The sequence below is a fragment of the Gekko japonicus genome, unplaced genomic scaffold (assembly GCF_001447785.1).
Source record: "Gekko japonicus isolate JY-2015 unplaced genomic scaffold, Gekko_japonicus_V1.1 scaffold4636, whole genome shotgun sequence".
In the NCBI taxonomy this organism is placed as follows: domain Eukaryota; kingdom Metazoa; phylum Chordata; class Lepidosauria; order Squamata; family Gekkonidae; genus Gekko; species Gekko japonicus.
In genome coordinates, this window is record NW_015175512.1 from 57,837 (window position 1) to 75,810 (window position 17,974).

The window sequence follows — 17,974 nt, forward strand, 5'->3', positions numbered from 1 at the left end:
AAAATCTGTTTCTGAACTTGGCCGAAAGCAGACTAAATGGCCCATCTGAACGCACCCTAAAGGTGTCTTTTCTGTATGGCATTGAACACCCTGTCCTCCTCAAACCCCGCCTTCCCATTCGCCACCTCCCAAAATCTCCAGGTATTTCCAAACCTAGAGCTGACAACCGTATTCACAGAGCAGCCTCTTTGCCCTTACATCATGTCCCCTGTGCATGACTCATGACCAGGGGCTCGCATGAACCGAAAATTGCCGTGAAGATGGGACTCTATCATAGCTTGCCAGCCTCTTCTCATTCCTGTCTCCCTGACATTCCTTGGCAGAGCGTCATCTGCAGTAAATACCTCGGGCACGCCAGCCAAGTTTCCCCAGCCGGCCAGCCTCACAAATGGGGCTGTCGAAATAAACAAAACTTAGTGACTTTCGCCCGCTGAGTCTGCAGTCGTCTTTGAGCAAATCTCTCAGACAGCCTTACATAAAACAAAAGGGCCTCTTCTCTGGCGACAGGACTGAGCTGAATGGGGACGGAAGAAGGGGATCGGCTAAGCGCAGAGAGGAGGCAGAAGAGACAAGAGAGCTGGTTAAGAGCATGACGCCAGGGTGATCCACGGAAGGAGGCAGAGCCCAGGAGAAGTGTCTGCAGCATGGCAAAAGCCTCATAACAGTCAGGGTCACCAACCTCCATGTGATGGCTGGAGAGAGCCCTTTGGTGCAGCGGTTAGGGGCAAGGACTCTAATCTGGGAGAACCGGGTTTGAGTCCACACTCCTCCAGTTTTCGTATATGTGCTGCCAAAGCAAGCATGAGTCCCCACTCCTCCTCGTGCAGCTGCTGGTGTGACCTTGGGTCGGTCACAAGTTATTTCAGAGCTGTTCTCTCAAGAGCCGTTTCCCCAGAGAGCTCTCTCAGAACCCACCTCCCTCACAGGGTGTCTGTTGTGGGGAGGGGGAGGGAAAGGGGGTTGTGAGCCGCTCTGAGATGCCTTCGGGTAGTGAAGGGCCGGGTATAAATCCAGTCTCTTCTTCCTTTCTTCTTCTTCCTGGGATTGCAACTGATTGCCAGGTGACGGAGATCAGTTCTCCTGGAGAAAATGGCTGCTTTGGACGGTGGACTCTGTGGCATTGGGCCATGCTGAGGGCCCTCCCCTCCCCAAACCCCACCCTTCTCAGGCTCCACCCCCCAAATCTCCAGGTATTTCCCAACCCAGCACCTAGGTATAGAAGGGCATTTATGTTAGCACAGTTGAATGCATTGCTGTCTGCGGTTTTAATGGGAAGATACAAAGTTGTAACATCCTCTGACAGATTAGAACCATAGAATCACAGAGTTGGAAGGGGCCATAGAGGCCACCTAGTCCAACCCCTGGCTCAGTGCAGGATCAGCCTAGAGTAGAGATGGCAAACCTTTTAGAGACCGAGTGCCCAAACTGCGACCCAAAACCCACTTATTAATCGCAAAGTGCCAGCATGGCAATTTAACCTGAATCCTGAGGTTTTACTTTAGGTTTCCCGCCCTTCATTTAAACCCATCATTGCGAGTCCTCTCCTCTGCTGCCAACAGGAACAGCTCCCTGCCCTCCTCTAAGTAACAGCCCATCAAATACTTCCAGAGAGCAATCCTGCACCCCCTCCGCCTCCTCATCTCCAGACTGAACATCCCCAAGTCCCTCAGCCTTTCCTCATGGGGCTTGGTCTCCAGGCCCAGATTATGCACCCGTGGTTCAGATCAAACAGATTCTATTGAACGTATAGTTTTAGATTACCCTGTATTTTCAGATTTCAGATCAAAGCAAATTCCCCCATTGCTTGAAGCTGGCTCAGATTCCCAGCAGGAGAAGAACATTCCTTGGTTATTAAGAAATGCAGAAAACTGTGTTCCTGTACAGGTGGCCAAATGTTTGGTGGCGATTCTAGCTCAGCGTATTTAAAGAGCCACATGCCTGGATCGTTTTAACTGATAGGGAGCTGCGGTGGCTCAAGTGGTTAAGAAGCTGAACTGCAGGCTGGAAGGTCAGTAGTTCAGCAGTTCGAGACCCGAGTGCTGCATGACGGAGTGAGCTCCCGTCTCTGGTTCCAGCTCCTGCCAACCTAGCAATTCGAAAGCAAGAAACTGCAAGTAGATAAATAGGTACTGTGTGTCTCGGCGTTTAGTCACGCCGGCCACATGACTACAGAAACATCTTCAGACAGCGCTGGCTCTTTGGCTTGGAAACAGAGATGAGCACCACAACCCTAGAGTCGGATTCGACTGGCTTTCGAGCAAAGGAAACCTAAGACAGACATTTGAGATGGGAGGACATAGTAATATGTGAATTGGCTGAACTGCAGGCTGTGGAAGGTCAGTAGTTCAGCAGTTCGAGACCCGAGTGTGCCGCATGATGGAGTGAGTTCCCGTCTCTAGTTCCAGCTCCTGCCAACCTAGCAGTTCGAAAGCAAGAAATTGCAAGTAGATAAATAGGTACCAGTTCAGTGGGAAGGTAACAGTGTTCCGTGCGCCTTGGTGTTTAGTCATGCCTGCCACATGACCACGGAAACGTCTTCGGACAGCGCTGGCTCTTCAACTTGGAAACGGAGATGAGCACCACAACCCTAGAGTCGGACTCGACTGGCTTTCGAGCAAGGGAACCTTTACCTTTACCTAAAGCAAACAAAGAAACTCTATAAGATACATATGAAACGGAGTTTGAAACGGAGATGAGCACCGCAACCCTAGAGTCGGATTCGACTGGCTTTCGAGCAAGGGGACCTTTACCTTTACCTTATACAAAATGTAACTTTTTGTGAATCCCTGAACATTGGTTGTAGAGAAGAAGGATTATGTTAGTAAAATCAGGTTTAAATAGAAGGCATAAGTTTGCAGATGTGTCTGGTCTTTTCCTTCTCTGGGAGCAGAGTCCTTTGCAGGGCAAAAATAAAAGATCTCTCTCGCTAGCCCAGGGTTGGCCTGAGAACACAGGTTAACACCCACTCCTAGGCCAATATTCTAAGCATTGCACCTCACTGATTGCCTTCTTCCCTGACCTTGCGATTTGATTGGTTGTTTGGCATTTGCCTGTTTCTCTTCCTCTCCTTTTGCTTTGTTTCTTTTTTGGTCTGTGCCTATGCCACTTAGAAATGCAGAAAATAACTTATTCCACTGCAGGTGGAAATTCACAAGTGCATCAGAGATCTGTTTGACAATATGGCCCCTTCATGCTCGCTTCTGTGTACCAGTCTGATATATTAATAGCAAAAGAAGACAGCTGGGGAACCTACCAGGGAGGCAATGACCTGCTTTGGGGATTTCTGTATCTTTCTGTGGCTCGACACCAGGAAGCAATTATGCAAAGTTCTCGCCAACCATCACTCTCTCTCTCTTTCATAAAAAATGAAACAACTCACTGGTCCCACTGGTTACTGCCGCTTGCTGTTTTCTTCACAATTTCATTCCTTCCTGTTTTTGCATGCACAAGTTTTGGCAAGATCTCCGAATCTGGTCAAGCAGATCAGTTCGTATGAAGTGACTTTGATTTACTGTCTTTACCCGAGAAGGTAATGGGATGCCTGAGTGCCGATAAACTGATGCTCAGTCCAGACAAGACGGAGGGCTTCTCCCCATTGTCCTTCGGCACGTGGTCAAAATGGCAAAGGTGGTAGAGATGCCAAAAGCCCCAACTGACCTCCTCATGGCGTGTCAATGGACAGTAAATGGTTAATGCCTTAACCGGGTCTGAGAACCTTGAGTGACAGGGGATTCCTATGGAATTCTACAGCTGAGAATGTCAGTTAAAAGTGGCAGTTAAGCATGACAGTTGAGAGTGGAGTGGGAACAGTGAAAGGGAGGGAAAGTGTCCAGGAGGATCCTGAATTAGGGAAGTGGGATGAGTAACCCTTCCTTGAGGGAAATAGCTTCTAATAAAGGGGTTTTTTTGACCCCTATCATGTGGTTAAGAAGGTAAACTGAAACTTGTGTGAATGTTCCTGTCTTCACCAACTTAGATATTTTTGAGGTAAAGAAGCTTGTGCTTGTTTATTTAAGCAGTGACTGCCAAAAGATATCTCTCAACAGTTTTAAAGCCCTGTCTGTATAACAAACAGCTACTTGACCGCGACAAACTTTCTATTGTTTATATTTATACAAAGCTACCTCATTCCTGTTGCCTGTTCACCTTGTACCAACCTTAATTTTACACTTCCAACATTTATTATCATTTTTATTGTAACATTTCGCTATTTTTTCAGGTGTCCAGTGCCTTAACTGGGTCTGAGAACCTTGAGTGACAGGGGATTCCTATGGAATTCTACAGCTGAGAATGTCAGTTAAAAGTGGCAGTTAAGCATGACAGTTGAGAGTGGAGTGGGAACAGTGAAAGGGAGGGAAAGTGTCCAGGAGGATCCTGAATTAGGGAAGTGGGATGAGTAACCCTTCCTTGAGGGAAATAGCTTCTAATAAAGGGGTTTTTTTGACCCCTATCATGTGGTTAAGAAGGTAAACTGAAACTTGTGTGAATGTTCCTGTCTTCACCAACTTAGATATTTTTGAGGTAAAGAAGCTTGTGCTTGTTTATTTAAGCAGTGACTGCCAAAAGACATCTCTCAACAGTTTTAAAGGCCTGTCTGTATAACAAACAGCTACTAGACCGCGACAAACTTTCTATTGTTTATATTTATACAAAGCTACCTCATTCCTGTTGCCTGTTCACCTTCTGAGTGCTAAACCTGATACCTGACCATTTCCCATCAAAAGTGAACAATCTAGCCTGAGGTGTTAGATTAGGGGTGTTGAACTCATTTGTTATGAGGGCCGGATCTGACATAATTGAGACCTTGTTAAGGGAGGAATGGGGAGAGAGGAAAGGGAAAGAAAACAGTTAACATGAAAATGCTGGGGCAGAGCTATTAACTTTTATGGGTACACATTAGGGACGCAATCCAGTCAAAGTTAAGCATTTTTAAGCCCTGTTGGTTTAAATGAGAGGGTTAATCATATGTTTAAAGTGCTCCTGCTGAAAACAGCGGGATGTGAAACTAGTCTCAAGGTCTGCTTTAAGCCAGTGTATCCTAGAAGAAGAAGAGATTGGATTTATACCTTGCCCTTCACTTGGAGTCTCAGAGTGGCTTACAATCTTCTTTCCCTTCCCCTCCCCACAACAGACACCCTATGAGGTAGATGGGGCTGAGAGAGCTCTTTCATGAACTGCTCTTTCCAGAACAGCTCTGAGAGAACGGTGAGTGACCCAAGGTCACCCAGCAGCTGCATGTGGAGGCGTGGGGAATAATTCCCAGTTTCTCCCAGAGTCCGGGCTCTACTGCATTTGGTTGTGTTTCGTATCATGTCATTCTACTCGTTTTCATTCTCGTCTTGGCTTTAGATCGTGGTTTTCATTCTCGTCTTGGCTTTAGATCCTCCTGGTTTGTTTCGTTCAGCAAGGATTTATGATAGATGATTAGGAGAGGCACTGTGGTTCAGTGGTAGAGTGTTTGTTTTGCATACAGAAGGTCCCTACTTCAATCTCCAGCATCCCCGGTTCCAAGAAATGATCGTTGACATATTTCAGACTGACAGTTTTCCGATCATAATAAGCCGCTTTGGGGTCTTGCAATTGAAACGTCAGATGCAAATATTTCAGACTGACAAATAAATAATTGAAAAAAAGGCTTCCCGTTGTAATGGACTGAACGGAACTTGGTTTATGTAGAGGTACATCTGAAAATGTAAAACAGGAATGTTCATGTATTTGTTTAGGAGGGGGTAGAGTTTCTGCAGGGACAGATAAAATATAATGGAAAGAACAACTTCGGCTCTGCAGATGAGTGCTGTCGCATTCGCAATGATCAGGGAAGAAAAGACCCAGCGGAGAAGGGAGGAATGAGACTTCGCTTTGAAATGAATTATTAAGCCCATCTACGTAGAAGTCACCTCTTTCCGGCTGTCATCTCCTTTGATGGAATTCAACCAGAGAGACAGGCCATGTGTGTAAAACATTACAGGTCCCCCCCCCCCGTTTTGCATCATTGCCCCGGTACCCTGATGCAATTTGACAGCAACAAGGAGCTAAGATTTCTTTTGCCTTCAGTAGGGGAGGCCTCGGTGCAGAGAAGATAAAAGAAGGAAGGGACCCCTAGAGGAGCAGCGGCAAGGAATTGTCAACTTCTCTTGGAAAACCAGGTTCACAGCTTGGGAACGATACTTGACACAGTGGTCACCTTAGAAAAGCAGGTGGCTGGGGTGGTCCGGAAAGCTTTTGCCTGGCTTTGGATGGTGCATCAGCGGCGTCCATTCCTGGGTCAGTCAGATCTAGTCACGGTGATCCATGCCTCAGTCACATCTAGACTGGACTACTGCAATGTACTCTATTTAAGGCTGCCCTTGGAGACTGTTAGGCGTTGCAGCTAGTGCAGAATGCTGCGGCTCGACTTCCGGTTGGGGCCCACTATTGGGAGCATATGTCCCCAAAACTATAGCGATTTTATGGGCCAATGATCCACTCCTGGGCCCGATTCAAGGTGCTGAAACCCTGCGGGGTCTCTGTTAGTTGGCTGTGACTTGACGGCCCTTTCCACCACCATTTGATTTCTATCGTAAGCTGCCTCGAGCTCTGTAGGGAAGAAAGGCAGGTAATCAGTGTTTCGAATAAATTCATGAGGCCTAAAGCTGTGAGAGGCAAAGAACTCTGGGGCACTGGGAACAACCTCCAGTCTAAGAGACAGCTTTCCGACTGAAGAGGAAAGCAAATGGTCAAAAGCAAGGTCACCCAGCAAACTCTTATGATACAGTGCAGATTACTTCTTCCCCCAAACACGTGGAATTCACTGCCACAGGAGGTGGTGGCGGCTACAAGCACGGATGGCTTCAAGAGGGAATTAGATAAGCATATGGAACAGAGGTCCATCCAGAAGCTGCAGCTGGTGCAAAATGCGGCAGCCAGGCTGTTGATGGGTCTCACTATGCGGGAACACATCCAGCCTGTGCTAAAGGCATTGCACTGGCTGTCCATAGCGTTCCGGATTCGCTTCAAGGTTCTGGTTTTTACCTTTAAAGCCCTTTATGGTCAGAGGCCTGCCTACCTGAGGGACCGCCTTTCCCCGCATGTTCCCTAGAGAGCTCTTCGATCAGGACTCCAAAACCGCCTGGCCCTCTGGTGTCCTGGCCCCACTGCTGGACCTCCTGATGGCACCTGGTATTTTTGGGCACTGAGTGACGGACTGGATGGGCCGTTGGCCTGATCCAACATTGGCTTCTCTTATGTTCTTATGTTCAATGCTGACTTGTAGGGATGGCAGCTTCCAGGCGGGATGTGGGGATCGCCTGGCATCACCGCTCATCTCCAGACTACAGAGACTGGTTTTCCTGGAGAAAATGGATGCTCTGGAAGGTGGGCACTGAGGTCCCTGTCCTCCCCCGGCTCCAACCGCAAATCACTAGGAGTTTCCCTACCTGGATCAGGCAACCCTACCCGCCCCCATTCCCCACTGGTGGCCGGGGAGGGGGCTGGCAATCCTAATGCGGAGGGCATGTTAAACAGTGCTCTCATGTCACCAACAGGAAAAGAAAAGAAATTGGAAAAGTCGCCTCACAGTGCTGGGAAAAAAAATTACAAGACGACTCTGTGGCCCTAACCAATGTTTTGTGGCTTAATTTTTGTGGTCTAGAACCCGCCTTGTCACTTGCCTGGTGTCCTTGTGAAGATATGGGCTCTAGCTAGGCATGGTTTTCCACTACTAAAAAATGGGAAATTAAGAGCCAGTTTGGTGCAGCGGTTAGGAGCGCAGACTCTAATCTGGGAGAACCAGGTTTGATTCCCCACTCCTCCACATACAGTCCCAAGTTCTCTCAGAGGCAGGGCTATTTTTGGGCAGGAACGCACAGGAACGGCTGGCTCCCAAGTTGGCCACACCCAGCAGGAACTCATTAGCATAATAGGCCACACCCAACAGCAGGAACTCATTCGGATTGGCTACATTAGGGGTGTGCGGCCTAACATGCAAAGGAGTTCCTGCTACAAAAAAAGCCCTGGGTTTTGACAACAAACAAGGTAAACAGAATAAGAAGCGAAAGGTGGGTGTGGCTGGATGACCACACTTCTGGTAACATGGGAATGCGGCCTAATATGCTAATGAGCGGTGCAATCAGGGGGTGTGGCCTAATATGCTAATGAGTTTGTGCTGCTGGTGTGGCCTATTAAGCTAATGAGTTCCTGCTGGACTTTTTCTACAAAAAAAGCCCTACTCAGAGGTGTTCTCTCAAGAGCAGTCCTTAGAAAAGCTCTCTCAGCCCCACCCACCTCACAGGGTGTCTGTTGTGGGGAGGGGAAGGGGAAGGAGTTTGTAAGCCGCTCTGAGACACCTTTGGGTAGTGAAGGGCAGGGTATAAATCCAATCACTTCTTCTTCTTTTGTGTTCTAGAACCCTTGTCACTTGCCTGGTGTCCTTGTGAAGTTATGGGCTCTAGCTAGGCATGGTTTTCCACTACAAAAAAATGGGAAATTAAGAGAGCCGGTTTGGTGCAGTAGTTAGGATTCCCCACTCCTCCACATGCAGTCCCAAGTTCTCTCAGAGGTGTTCTCTCAAGAGCAGTCCTCGGAAAAGATCTCTCGGCCCCACCGACCTCACAGGGTGTCTGCTGTGGGGAGGGGAAGGAGTTTGTAAGCCGCTCCGAGACTCCTTCGGGTAGTGACGGGCGGGGTATAAATCCAATATCTTCTTCTTCTCTTCGTCTTCTAAGTCTTGCTCTTTCTTAAGTTCCCTCAGCTTCCCTGGGGAGGATGATAGCTAACCGGGAGGACTCAGCATTGCAAGCAGAAGGTTGCATGTTCGATCCGTGGCTTTGCCATTTACCGGAGCTGAGGTAGTGGGAGCTGGAGAAGACCCTTCTGTGCCTGAGACCCTGGAAACCACTGTCACCTCTGGCCTTGGAAACTCCTGAAGTTTTGAGGGTGGACCCTGGAGGGGAAACCTCAGCAGGTGAGGTTGCCAGCCTCCAGATGCCACCTGGAGATCTCCCAAAATTACAACCTATTTCCAGATGACAGAGATCAGCTCCCCTGGAGAAAATGGCTGCTTTGGAGGGCGGAGTCCATGGCACTGTACCCTGCTGAGGCCCCGCCTCAAGCCCCACCCCTCACCAGGCTCCACCCTCTAAATCTCCAGGTATTTCCCAACCCCGTGTTGGCAACTTGAGCAGTTGGTTTTGTGGTCCATATATTGTGCTGCTTCTTAAAATATCCTTAATTTTTTAAAGAAGATTCCAAGGAGGAATTCTCTTTTACAGAAAAACAGAATAGCATTATCCCATAAGGAAATGGAAGGAGACTCTCAATAGTCGGTAAGGTTTCATGAGACTCTATGCAGCAGTGATAATAGTATAAGGATGTTATCAATTTAATAGGACTCTTTTGTATTATTGGGATCGATCTTTTTGAAACATTGTTTAAAAAAGTAATAGTGTTAAAAAGTATTCTTGAATTTTGTACTTCCACGGTTCTTTGTTTCTGAGGAAGGACCAGAAGTCTGAAACACTGAAAATTACCTAGGAAAGGTGTTGGATATTTATCTTGTATATTTAATACTTTGGACTCTGTATTTTCCCATTATGGATCTTGTTTGGTGCCAGTTTGGTGTAGTGGTTAAGTGCACGGACTCTAATCTGGGAGAACTGGGTTTAATTCCCCACTCCTCCACTTGCACCTGCTGGATGACCTTGGGCAAGCCGTAGTTCTGATAAGAGCTGTTCTTGAAAAAGAGCAGTTTCTGTCAGAGCTCTCTCAGCCCCACCTACCTCACAGGGTGTCTGTTGTGGGGAGGGGAAAGGAAAGGAGTTTGTAAGCCGCTCTGAGACTCCTTTGAGTAGTGAAGGGCAGGGTATACATCCAATCTCCTCCTCCTCTTCTTCTTCTTCTTCTTCTTCTTCTTCTTCTTCTTCTTCTTCTTCTTCTTCTTCACAGTTCTCTCAGAGCTCTCTCAGCCCCACCTACCTCACAGGGTGTCTGTTGTGGGAAGGGGAAGGGAAAGGAGATTGTAAGCCACTCTGAGACTCCTTTGAGTAGTGAAGGGTGGGGTATAAATCCAATCTCTTCTTCTTCTTCTTCTTGGCTTCTGTATTTTCCTATGAGGGATTATATGAATAGATTCATTCCAGACTATATATGCATTTCACTTTGTCGAAGTCTCCTTTTGCATATATATATGCAAATTCAGCTCACAGTTGTTTTCTATTTCGTACCGTGTGCTGTACTGTTTGTTGTTGTAACTTGACTGGCATGCCATAGAGGCCGCTCTCCGAAGTTGCCATTTCCTCCAGGGGAACTGGTCTCCGTAATCTCAAAACCAGCCACAATGCCGGGAGAGTTCCAGGCCCCTGCTGGAAGTTGGCATCCCTGACTGCCAGTCCGAGGGGACCCGGCTGAATAGAGAGACTAGTGGTCTGACCTGGCACAGGACAGCTTCTGGGTCACGTGGGTACTTAAGAGAAAAAGGAAGGACCGATATGGAAGGGCTTGATTTCCCCCCCCTCCAGAAAAATGGAATTAAAAAAAAACCTTCCCCCGATTTGAGCGAAATGTTAATCACCGAAAATCAGCAAACGCATTCCGTGCCTTTTATGCAATTATTCTAATCGAATAGCCGAGGGCCGGCCTCTGCGCGGAGGCAGATCTGTCCAACAGCTGCCATTTAGGTTTTCTGCACACCCAGGGGAGCCCTGAGGTTTGCAGAAAAAAACCTCGCTATGAAAAGGTACCACTCGGGTTCATCGTAACATCTGTGCATGCATGTAGAGACATCGTGGGGGGGGGACCCCTCAAGGGCAGTCCAGTTGGCGTTTTGATTACAGTAGCAAAATAGGATGCAAAAACTGGAAGGAGACATAAGGAGGAAGAGGGGAAGAAGAGAGGGGATTGGATTTATACCCTGCCCGTCACTAACCGAAGGAGTCTCCAGTTTAATTTCTCCTTTCCCTCCCCCTCCCCGCAACAGAGTCCCTGTGAGGTAGGTGGGGCTGAGAGAGTTCTCTCGAGAACTGCCCTTGAGAGAACAGCTCTGAGACAACTTGTGACTGACCCAAGGTCACACCAGCAGCTGCATGTGGAGGAGTGGGGTGTGGCATATGCAAATGTTATGCTAATTCAATGCCATAGCGATACAGCAGGATTCAATGCCGTAGAGATACAGCAAGCATCAAAGCAACATGCCTCCCAGGCAAAAATTTCGGAAAGCAAAACAGCCCACGACGTTGGCATCGATGGCTGCTGCATCTCTCATCAGTGTCTCATCAGAAAAGCAAGATAGTCTACGGCACTGAATCCTGTCTGTATGTTTGTCTCTGTAGCTGCGGACGTTTCTACAAGATATATATTGTCCTTTAGGTTTTTGTTATCAATGTACTATAATGAATAAGACACACTAGGGTCATGATTGTGTATTTAAGGATATGATTTAAACGAATATATGAAGACAGAGTGTTGTTGTTGTTCAGTCGCACAGTCGAGTCCGACTGTTCGCGACCCCATGGACCAGATCATGCCAGGCCTTCCGGTCTTCCGCCGTCCTCTGAAGTTTGCTCAACTTCAGAGTAGCATATCAGAATTGTGTGTTTTGTTCGGTGTTTTCCCACGTTTGCTCAACCTTGTTGTGTTTCCCGTGTGTTTGTTGCCCACCTATATCCAGTTCGGGGGACGACGACGGGTTAATTTGTTTGGTTTTGTTTGTTTTTGCTAAGCAAACACAAGTACCTGTTGGATCAGAGAAGTGGTCCATCTAATCCAGGTTCCTGCTCCACCCAGTGGCAGACCAGTTGCCCACCAATTTATTTGGTCGTCCCCAGGGGTCATTTCGTAGAAAAAGAGCTAGGGGAACTCATTAGCATAACTCATTAGCATATGCCACACCTCCTGACATCAGGGGCCCGGCGGTGGACCTGCAAGGCCGGCGGGAGTGCGAGGAAGCCCCGCCAAGGCCCTCCCTGGCCCCAGGCAGGCAGGGGTGGGGAGAGGCGGGGAGGAAGCAACTTACCCTCCCTGGGGCGGGGCTTCATCGTGTGCCCCGCCCCCGCACCTCACCCGGGGGAACTGCGATCCCCCGCGATCCCCCCCGAAATGACCTCTGGTCGTCCCCAAGTTCTAGTATTAGGGGAGAGGGAGGAAAAGACCCCCCCTATCCTCTTTCCCCTGATATATTTTACAGGATATCTTTAGATTCTTTATGTCAACAAATACTGTTCTAATGCATTAATATGTTTAAAGTGTTTACTAACATTGGGCAGATGTCGTTCTTACTCATTTTATGCATGTTTCTCCCTCTTATACTCTTAAACACTAAGGGGGAAAAATGGAAGTGGAGATCTAGTCCGTGAGAGCTTCTGCCGTAACCACGCTTTTAGGGTTGGATCCATTCTCCTAGTGAGGGCATTTTTGCCGGTGGAAATTTATTTTACTTCCTTTACACCTCACCTTAATTTCTCAACGGGGACCCAAAATGGCTTAGATCCTTTTAATTTCCTCAGTCTTATCCTCACAACAACCCTGTGCGGTTGGCTATGCCGAGAGTATCCGGCTGGCTGATCGGGTCTTACCTGGCTACTGGCAGGGGGCTCCAGCCTGGGTTCTTGGATCTCCCGGCGCACGTATGTGCCCCGATGATGTCACCCGGAAGTGACATCATTGCACCGGGCGCATCGTGAAGGGGGCGCTCTAGCATTTGCCCCAAAACTCTATGGTCACCATAGAATGTTTAGCCAAATGCTAGAGCATCCCCTGCCCGATGTGCCTGGTGTGATAACATCACCTCCGAGTGACATCATTGCACCAGGCACATCGGGCACCATGGGGCTCTTTAGGGTGGAGCTCCCCCCACCAGTCAGTTGGCCAGTGGCAGATTGGGTCCCCCGAAAGAGGGGGAAACCCTGCCCCCATTGGGGGATGGCAACCCTACTGGCTGAAGATCATGCAGCAAACTTTCATGTCAGAGTGGGGATTCAAATGTGGGCCTCCCAGGTCCTAGTGGAACCACCACATCCCACCAGACGTGGTTATCCCATTAGAATGGCTCGTTGCAGGGCTGAAAGATTCCCTGCTTGGTCTTCCACGATTTCTCTTCTCAGTCCCATCCGTATGAACATAAAGAGTTGGGCGGATTCTTTTTACATTGTAGCTCAGCACTCTATGTGGATTTCGAACATTGCAGACGAGGCCTTAAACAGATCCACGGGCGTATGAAATAAAACACACTTGGATGAGTGGCTTGTGTTGCATCTTAAGAACATTGACTCCCACTTACTCCACAGGTGAACATCTCTGTGTGAGGAGGAGGAGGAGGAGAGAAGAAGAGATTGGATGTATACCCCGCCCTTCATTCGGAGTCTCAGAGCGATTTACAAACTCCTTTCCCTTCCCCTCCCCACAACAGATACCCTGGGAGGTAGGTGGGGCTGAGAGAGCTCTTTCGAGGACTGCTCTTTCAAGGATAGCTCTTGTCAGAACTATGGCTTGCCCAAGGTCATCCAGCAGCTGGAAGTGGAGGACTGGGGGAATCAAACCCCGTTCTCCCAGATTAGAGTCCGCGCACTTAACCACGACACCAAACTGGCTCTCACTCTACCCTATATCTAACAGACACCCTGGGAGGTAGGTGGGGCTGAGAGAGCTCTTTCGAGGACTGCTCTTTCAAGGATAGCTCTTGTCAGAACTATGGCTTGCCCAAGGTCATCCAGCAGCATCCAGGAATCAAACCCTGTTCTCCCAGTACACCAAACTGGCTCTCACTCTACCCTATATCTAATTGTTGGTCTTTAGGTCCATTCTGTATATGACGAGTTTGAGATATATTGTTGTTTAACTTATGGAGTGCTCAGCTTGTATCTCACCACCAAGGAAGGCTTTTTAGTCAAGACACATTTGGTTCTTGCATTTGGATACATTTTGTACCCTTTAACCTGTATTTATATAGTCTGTCTTTTGTCCTGTCTCAAGGGAAGTTCTCGGGTGAGCTCTCTCAGCCCCACCTCCCTCACAGGGTGTCTGTTCTGGGGAGGGGAAGGGAAAGGAGATGGTAAGCTGCTCTGAGACTCCTTCAGTTAGTGAAGGGCGGCGTATAAAACCAATCTCCTCTTCTCCATTCCCCGTGGGCTCACAGCTTCAGGTGCACTCCCTCACCATGCGCCGTAGTGGCATGAATCAGCAGCCTCATCCTGCTGCTGGCGTTCATAGCCACACTCTTCCGACAGGACGGAGACCCACTTCTCAGCCTGTGGTCTCTCTAGGGACTCCACCAGCACATTTATTTAGCCCCATCTGTCGGTCCCTTGCTCCTGGCCTGTCTCCGTGCCTTAACCATGACAGAAAGCGTAAAAGTCTTTTCTATGACAATGTGCCAAACCCTCTGTGACAATCTATCCGTCTATCTGTGCAGCTTCTGAATTAATGGGAGAGATACTATCTGAAAAATCTGGGGGAAGGAAAGGTAATAGCTGGTGGAACAGGAAGGCTTTGAACTTGAACTTTATGTTGCCGAAGGCTTTCAGGACCAGAGAGCTGTAGCTGTTGTAGATTTTCCAGGTTGTGTGGCCGTGGTCTTGGCATTGTAGGACCTGACGTTTCGCCGGTAGCTGTGACGGACATCCGCAGAGGTGTGACTCCATCTTTCTGTGTTTACGGGGGATGCCAGTCACACCTACTGGCGAAACGTCAGGTCCTACAAAGCCAAGACCACGGCCAGACAACCCAGAAAATCTGCAACAACTTTGAACTTTGTTGTAGAAAATGTCTAGAGGAGTGGCCTTTCTTTCCCCTGAGCAGGGGAGAAATCCAGTGCCTTTTTTGATGGAGACATCCATTACTAAATAAATACCATCCTGTGGTTATTTGACTGGAGTTTTAAATTGGATTATTGTTAATCGTTTTAAAATGCTTGATTTTGTTAAATCTTTGGGGGTTTTGTATTTTTCATATGTGCATGTGCACACACGTGTGTGCGCAACTGGAAGTCAAGGCAACCTCTGGTGACTGACTGTGTCTGCACCTAGAAGTCATGGCGATCTCTGGTGACTGACTGTGTCTGCACCTAGAAGTGATGGCGACCTCTGGTGACTGACTGTGTGTGTGAACCTGGAAGCAGGGGTCATTTCGTAGAAAAAGAGCTAGGGGAACTCATTAGCATAACTCATTAGCATATGACCTCTGGTGACTGACTGTGTGTGTGCACTTGGGAGTCATGGCGACCTCTGGTGACTGACCCCTACTAGGGGCATGGAGGATATTCAGAGAGGTGGCTGAATAAAGCCTGCCCCCTGTCTCCTGACCCTGGTATTCCTTAGAGGTCTCCCATCCAAGTCCTTGCCAGAGCTGACCCTGCTTAACTTCTGAGATCTGATGAGGTGGGGCTTGCCTGGGCTATCCAGGTCAGGGCTTGTTGAATCTTGGTTGTGAACTGCCCTGAGCCTGTTTGCGGTGGAGGGCGGGACGGAAATATAATTAAATAAATCAATAAAAATAAACATTCTGATCCTACCTCTCCTCTCAGGTCTCTTTGCATAATGCAGCCATCCAACATTGTTTCTGCTAAGGAAAGGGGTAATAGTGCTATCATGAAGAGACCTGGGAGCAGCTGGGTAGACAGAAGTAAGGGGAAAAAACTAGTGTGGCTGTTAGAATGCTGGACCTCTGGGTATTTTAGGAGTGCAGAATACATTTATCAGCCTTGCAGTTGCAGATATCGAGGAGTCACACCAAAAACTTACCCGTGTTAAGCAAACCTTCACTGTAGCTCTCATTTTGCTACACATTCCCACCATTTGTTCAGCCTCTCACTCATGAATAGACTTCCCAGAAGGCCTCACCCTGATCACCTCTTTTGTGCTTTACTCCCCTTTCCGCAGTGCAGATGGGGATTTTGCCGTCACCCACCTCACCAAAGCCCACCTCTTCTACGATGGCCGGATCAAGTGGATGCCCCCCGCCATCTACAAAAGCTCCTGCAGCATCGACGTCACCTTCTTCCCCTTCGACCAGCAAAACTGCACCATGAAGTTTGGCTCGTGGACCTATGACAAGGCCAAGATCGACCTGGAGAGCATGCACCGCCACGTGGACCAGCTGGACTACTGGGAGAGCGGGGAGTGGGTGATCATCAATGCTGTGGGCAACTACAACATCAAGAAGTACGAGTGTTGCTCAGAGATCTACCCAGACATCACCTATTCCTTTATCATCAGGCGCCTCCCGCTCTTCTATACCATCAACTTGATCATTCCTTGTCTTCTGATCTCCTGCTTGACAGTCTTAGTCTTCTATTTGCCTTCGGAGTGTGGGGAGAAAATCACTCTCTGCATCTCGGTCTTGCTCTCATTAACTGTATTCCTTCTCCTGATCACGGAGATTATCCCTTCTACCTCCCTGGTCATCCCCTTGATTGGGGAGTACTTGCTTTTCACCATGATCTTTGTCACCCTGTCCATCATCATCACCGTCTTTGTCCTCAACGTCCACCACCGTTCCCCTCGGACCCACACGATGCCTGACTGGGTGAGGAAGGTCTTCCTGGACATTGTCCCACGCCTCCTCTTCATGAAGCGCCCCTCGACGGTGAAGGAGAGCTGCAAGAAGCTCATCGAGTCCATGCACAAAATGACGGCCAACTCGCCCCGCTTTTGGTCCGAGACGGAAGTGGAGCCCAACTTCACTACCTCGTCTTCAAACAGCCCCCAGAGCAACGAGCAGTCTCCCACGTCCTCTTTTTGTGCCCACCTCGATGAACCAGCCAAGACACAGGCCGTGTGCAAGTCACCGTCGGGTCAATATTCCATATTGCGCACGGAGCAGATCCGGGCTAGCTGTACGTCACTACAACCTCCCTGCCACCCGCTGGAAGACTCCCAGTCCAGCTCAATCTCCAAAGGCAGGTCCCTCAGCGTCCAGCAGATGTACAGTAGCCCGGGGAAAGCAGAGGAGGGATCCATCCGTTGCCGTTCCAGGAGTATCCAATACTGCTACTTGCAAGAGGAGTCATCCCAGACCAACGGGCAGTCCAGTGGGTCCCCAGCATCTCAGCGGTGCCATCTCAACGAGGACCAGGCCAAAATCAAACCCACTCACTGCAAATGCAAGTGCAAAAAACCCGAGTCTGCCAGCACCTCAGGGCACGGGAGCAAGAGTCTCGGTCCAAAGGATCAGCAGCTTTTGCTGATGTCCCCTGCCTTGAAGTTAGCAGTGGAGGGCGTCCACTACATTGCAGATCACCTGAGAGCAGAAGACGCCGATTTTTCAGTAAGTACGAATGATTCGTTTCATCTTTGGTGCGTTCGGTGCAAGTCAAAAGCCAAAGTGGCACAATCGGTCAGTCATAAGCTTTATCGCATGAGCTCTCCGCCTTAGCAATGAACACCAAAAATGCCAACTAGCTCTCCGCCTTAGCAGTGAACACCAAAAATGCCAACAACCTCAGAGTTATAATGCAACCATCACAATTAAAACCGTAATATTTTATTTTTGTATTTATTTATTGTCAGATTTATACCGCGCCCTCCCAGCCGAGGCCGGCTTAGGGCGGCTTACATAAAAGAATAAAAAACACACAAATAAGCAACTTAAAGTCCTAAAACCATATAAAACATTCCAACATTAAAAGGTGCTAACATTAATGACACTAATAGGTTATTAAATGATGGCGGTCGACCTTCAGTATTCCATCCTAGTGGTCACTCCATAGATCTGCCCTTTGTGCAGCTGGCACAGACTGTACTGGTGGCTTCAGGGAACAGGGTTCTCTATCGGGGGTGGCTCCTAATTGAGGACCTGGTGGAAGAGCTCTGTCTTGCAGGCCCTGCGGAATATGTATTACAGTTTTGTAAGCAATCGTTAAGATCAGAACGAAAATTTGCGTTAAAACCAACATCAATTCGAGCAATTCAGTCAGATGTTCGACAAAATACATAGATTTATTCATCAGCTGCATTAACAGTGGATGGTTTTGGTAAGGCCTTTATCGCCCACGCAACACACTTTCCCG

At 48.5% G+C, this 17,974-nt stretch overlaps 1 protein-coding gene across 1 annotated transcript in view; it reads left to right on the forward strand.

Annotated features, from left to right (window-relative positions):
* LOC107122875 (neuronal acetylcholine receptor subunit alpha-4) overlaps nucleotides 1–17,232 on the forward strand; it is a gene marked incomplete at its 3' end in the record, with an annotated part of 72,742 nt that extends 55,510 nt beyond the window's left edge. Inside the window, exon 4 of the mRNA XM_015426015.1 lies at nucleotides 15,846–17,232. Within this exon, the coding sequence (XP_015281501.1) occupies nucleotides 15,846–17,232 (1,387 nt within the window). The remainder of the gene's footprint in view (nucleotides 1–15,845) is intronic.
* Between the last annotated feature and the right edge of the window lie 742 nt (nucleotides 17,233–17,974).